Raw genomic sequence first — 5,611 nt, forward strand, 5'->3', positions numbered from 1 at the left:
TGGCAAATCAGTAACCGCAATAAGTAGAGCGCAATAACATCAAAAATGCAAGTCAATTGAAGTTTTTCACTCACTGTGAATCATTGGATAAATATGTAGAAGGAAGAAAAGTTCCATTATCTCCATCAGTGCATTTTTTTTTTGTCAATCAATTATTTTTATTGGCCTATTGTTAATAATCAGCTAAAAAGTGTTTGATAAATTTTTAAATTTGAAATCAAAATATATTTTTATGATTTTTGAATATTTTATCTCTAATAAATAATTAATAAAAAATAAATAATTTTCACTAAATATTTCTATGATAATTAGCTGAAACATTTGACTTATCAGCTAATATTTTTGACTAATTAAATTAGCCAATTACTCTAGCTAACCATCATTTACTAAACAACCCCTTTATATAGCTAATCTTCTTTTGTTTGGTTGGAAAGATGAATTTGTAGATTTTAGAGCATTTTGAGATATTCAGCTACTTAGCTAAATTAAGTTATTAGCAGGACTTATATTGAAAAAGAAACGTAAAAAAAATTTCAAAATAATTCAATCAAACATGTTTGTGGCTCACTAGGACTCTAATGGCCGTTTAGTTAGTGGTACTAAATGGTGGTAATGAGAATAATTTATAGTGTAAAATTTCATTACAAGTTTTATATCATTCTCATAGTAATAAAATTTTGATCACAAAAAAGTTTTTTTATTTGCAAATTTCCATTACCACCTAATACCATCTCTCCCAATGATAATGTATTAAAATGAAATTTATAAAGAAAATGAGATGATTGAAGTTGGACAAACATGACCATTAGGATAACAAGAGATTTTTCAATCAAGATTACACTAATTTTCATTTTCATTACCACTGTTTAATATCATCTACCAAACGGACCGTAAAAGTATCTGAAAACCACAAGTTTTATACATCTATTGTTTTTGAGCTCACCATAATAACTTTGGATAGGTTTAGGGATGGCCGGGTCCCCCTATGAAGCTGTATAAATCTTTTTCAATTTTTTAATCTCTGTGCTATTTACAAATAATTCACTCTAGTTGAGATTTGAGATGTAGGATATACCGGCATCTCCGTTCCATTATATTTGCTATTAATAGTGATATTTTCTAACATAATATAACACAATTGAGTTTGAGTATGTCAGAACGAATGAAGTTTTTAAGACATCAAAGGGTGTTTGGCAAACGGCTGGTAGCTGATAGTTGATAGCTGATTACAGTGGCTGATTAGACCAGTTGATTTTAAAGTCGTTGCTATGAGCAGCTTGTTTAAAAACAGTTTATTCATATCAATAAGCTCTTTCAACCAGCTAGTTCACTAAATACTAGCATTAGTTAATAGCTACTTTGACCACTCAATCCTGTATTTACATCAAAATAAGCTAAAATTGCTCAATAAACTAATTTTTCAAACACTCCAAAAATATTTCATTAAAATTTGGTCGGCAGCAACTTGAACTAAGAACAATGGTACGGCACACCAAAATCAAGGTATAGTATTCTGGTCTGGATACAAGGACTCCGTTTCGTGATTCCCTCAGTTCTTTAAACTGCTCGATTCAATTTTAATCATCTAACATACATCATTCACGATTTAATAAGATACGATATCTTAAAAAGAATACACTTCCAACGTTTCATTTTGATGACTTTATTTTCTTTAATTTTACATTGTTTTTAAAAGTATAATTCGAATTTTATATCTATAAATTTATTTTATAAAAATTATAAAAGTATTATTTTCTCAGGTAATATATATGTAAATATAAGATCTGTAATTAGAGTTTCTACGTAAGACAATGTAATTTTTAATTAGTTAAGATTTTAAGCAACATTGATGTAAAAATTCTGAAAATTGATATTTAAAAATTATCGTATCATCTCAATGAATTTGCCTCATATTTCTATTTTAATTGTCTGAATTAGAGTTTTAGACATTATCCTATCATTTTTGATTTCATTATCATTTAACAATAAGGATAATTCAAGGATGATTGAATAGTATTTTAAAATAAACCCAACAAGATGTACCAATGAATATTTAAAAGGGAAATTCCACATGATAGCATCTTGTTTTCATGAAACGTCAGTGGTAACACTTTTTGTAAGATTTTTCCACATGGTAGCATCTAGTTTATGCACTATCTAACTGCCGTAGCATTTTCCGTTAAATTCTTGTTAATTTCTGTTTAATTTATTATTTTGTAAGATTTTTTTACATGGTAGCATCCAATTTTTGCTCTCAAATGTTTAATTCACCGATTAATTTATCAACGCCATTAAATATTGTAACAATTTTATTTTCATTTAAATTATTGGCATTATAAAGTTTAAAAGGTGCATTACAAACACTAATAAACAATTCAAAAGACGCATTTTATAAGCTCAAAATGTGCATTTCATAAGTTCAAAAGATACATTCCAAGCACTAATACATATCTACGTAATCGTTACAACATTTAAGGGCGTTGATAAATTAATCGGTAAATAAAACGTTAAAATGGTGAATTAAATATTTGGGAGCAAAAATTGCATGCTACCATGTGGAAAAATCTTACAAAATGATGAATTAAACGGAAATTAACAAGAATTTAACGGAAAATGCTACGGCAGTTAGATAGTGTATAAACTAGATGCTACCATGTGGAAAAATCTTACAAAAATGCTACCACTAGCGTTTCATGAAAACTGAATGCTACAATATGGAATTTCCCTATTTAAAATCATAAAATACTCAACTAGTTATACAACTTTTTCTCATTTATTTTGATTATAAAGATAAAAAGCGAGGAAACAGACTAAGTGAGAATTGAATGAATTAAAATTCTAAAAAAAATTAGCATTTAATCCAACTAGAACAAGACAAGATTTTCCACTTTTCTCATTTAAAATATTTTTACAAGATTGATTTACAAATTTTCAGCCAATCTAAAATTCCAATTTGGCCTCCAAGTAAAAGTCATTTACATTCACTCATACTCATACTCCTTCAAAAGCACAAAGTTTAACTTTAAAAATATCTAAACATAGAAAGATAAAAACTAAATATAAACACTTTGTCTTTTCTTTTATTTCTAATACATATTCATTCACATTTCACACTAATTAAACTTTACCAAAAAAAAATTAAAAATATAAAAAAAATTCACACTTGCATTTTCTTTCTTTTTTCTTTTCTTTTCTTTTCTTTTCATTTTTTTTTTTGATTTCTGAGACATCCTAATCTTTGAAGAGGATACCCTTAGCTAATTTCAACAAAGACTCTACACAATTTGGTGCAAATTTCCTAGCAAACAAGAACGGGTCCCACCTATCTATCCCAGCCAAATCAGAACCGTTAATCCCCAAATCACCATACCTTGGTCTACTCTCCCTCAACCATCGGATCAATCCTGGGTCTACATCTGATACATTATAAGTCCGCGGGTGACCATCGTACTGTCCTACCCAGTTGACGTTAGTAAGCGTGGCAGGGATAACACCATTAGGGTCCACCATAGACAGCAACGTAGGGAAGTAATTCTCTTCAGGATAGCACGTGCTAACCGTTAAACATGGCATCCTAAATTTCCGCCATAACCTCACATCTTGCACCACCACGCGCGCATGACGGCGCGTGAGTGACCAAAACTGCGACCCTATTCGAAAATCTTCAAAGGGTACCTCAGGAAGCATTTGGAATTCCCCACGCGCTGTCCACCTCCCGTATGCCGTAGTTTCATTGCTTAAAATCTCTATAAAACTCTTGTCGGAATTCACCAGAGTGTTGTAGGTAAAGTTAAATGAATGGAGAGGAATACACGAGCCCGAAAGAAGTGTGAACATATAATTATCCGGGTCGTCTAAAAGCGCGTGAGATAACAAACGGCGAGCCGCCGTGATTAGTGTTGGAGTATTGCGACGCGTGGGTTTGGAAGATGGTATGACGCGCTTAGAAAACACACCTGTAAATGGATGGTTGTATCTGGCTTTAGGGTCTGCGTGTATATACACATTGTATTGTTGATTAGCTTTTTTACCACTTTGTTTAAAAAAGAGCTCCCAAAGTGATGCAAATGGGAGTGGAGTAGTAGTTAAAAATAGAAACGCCACCTTTTTCGGGTGGCCTTTTCTGGGGTTAGGATTAACCCGAGAAGCTCGTTTGAGCAACTCTATATCTTCTGAATAATCAGAAGGTAATGGTGGTAGAGGTGGTGGTGGTGACGATGATATTTTAGGAAATAAATCATTGTTAGAAGTTGTTTCATTGGTATTTTGGTTGCTATTATTGGATTGAAATAATTTTGGTTGGGGTTTAGAAAAAGTTTTAGGAGGAGGTGGCGGGAATGGCGGCGGCGGAGGTGGCGGAGATGGTGGTGGTGGAGGAGGGAGAATGGTTGCTAAAATGACACGGTTGTGAGTGATGGAAGGGATGATAACGGTGGAAGTATGAGAAGTAATGGTGAGAACAAGAGCCAGAGGAAAACAGAGAATGATAGCACAAAAGAGAGAGAAGGGATTAGGGTAAAGCATCTCTAGTTAATTCACATTATTCCATTAATGTTAGAGCTTTGAAGGAATGAAAAAGAAAAGTTTTGATGGAATCAAAGAATGAAAAAGAATGGAGGATGAGAGTATAGTATAAAGGGAAAAGATACACTTGATGCTTTTTGATCTTTATTATTGTGAAAATAATATGCTATTGTCCAAATATATGAGAGTGCAAAATCTTATAGGTCATCCTTCTATTTATATATATTGGTAAATAAAAAATAAATTAGTGAGGGAGTTTTATATTGGGAATAATATTACTTATTACGATCTGTTTGATAGTACATATTTCCTTAGGTGTCTCATTTATTTTTAAGACATTATTTATTGATTATTTTTAAATTGTATTTTATTATTAATTTATAAAATAAAATATAGTCATGTGGGATCTCATTTGATTCGTTTTAATGTAAAGTTTATTAATATCAACTTTTCATAATTTTTAATTATATATGATAACATATATTAGGGATTAAATAAGTACATTGGATAAAGTGCATAAAGTAAATAGGAAACTTAAGATGAATAGGATGGAGTATTAAATAATGGAAATGATAATGGTAATGAAAAACTAGTGTAATTTTAATAAGCAAATCTCTTTACAAGTAAAATAGTCATGTTTGTTCTCCTATAATTATCTCATTTCTTCACAAAGTTCATTTTAATGTATTACCATATGAAAATGTGATATTAAGTGATAATAGAAAATTTTGAATCACATTTTATGAAAATTTACACTACATATCATTTTCATTACCATCGTTTAGTACCAACAATCAAACGGATCGTTGAGATATTTTAACAGATGCCCCATCCGCATATATTTAGATTACATAATAGGTAAATTTGTTGAAGTCTAATTTGTAATAATTTTCTAAAATAAATAAATATAATAAATTTATAAAAAATATTTCAATTAGATATAATCAAAATTACCTATTTTGTAATGTAATCTAAATCTTTACCCCTCATAAAGTTAAAATAATCCTTTAATATTAATATAATATCACCATTGATGCTCGGTGATTGTTTCTTATTATTGCATAATGCAAGATATGCGTGTAATATT

General features: G+C 30.4%; 1 protein-coding gene across 1 annotated transcript; it reads right to left on the reverse strand.

Moving 5' to 3' along the window:
* Positions 1-2,866: 2,866 nt before the first annotated feature.
* LOC130803238 (glycosyltransferase BC10) lies at positions 2,867-4,719 on the reverse strand. The gene has a single exon (XM_057667414.1). The coding sequence runs from the start codon at positions 4,522-4,524 to the stop codon at positions 3,232-3,234; it is 1,293 nt and encodes a 430-aa protein (XP_057523397.1). The 5' UTR covers positions 4,525-4,719; the 3' UTR covers positions 2,867-3,231.
* Positions 4,720-5,611: the final 892 nt, after the last annotated feature.

This window comes from Amaranthus tricolor, chromosome 16 (genome assembly GCF_026212465.1).
Source record: "Amaranthus tricolor cultivar Red isolate AtriRed21 chromosome 16, ASM2621246v1, whole genome shotgun sequence".
In the NCBI taxonomy this organism is placed as follows: domain Eukaryota; kingdom Viridiplantae; phylum Streptophyta; class Magnoliopsida; order Caryophyllales; family Amaranthaceae; genus Amaranthus; species Amaranthus tricolor.

Excerpts from the sequence above, each read along its gene's own strand:
- LOC130803238 (XM_057667414.1), bottom strand. The coding sequence starts at position 4,524 with ATGCTTTACCCTAATCCCTTCTCTCTCTTTTGTGCTATCATTCTCTGT.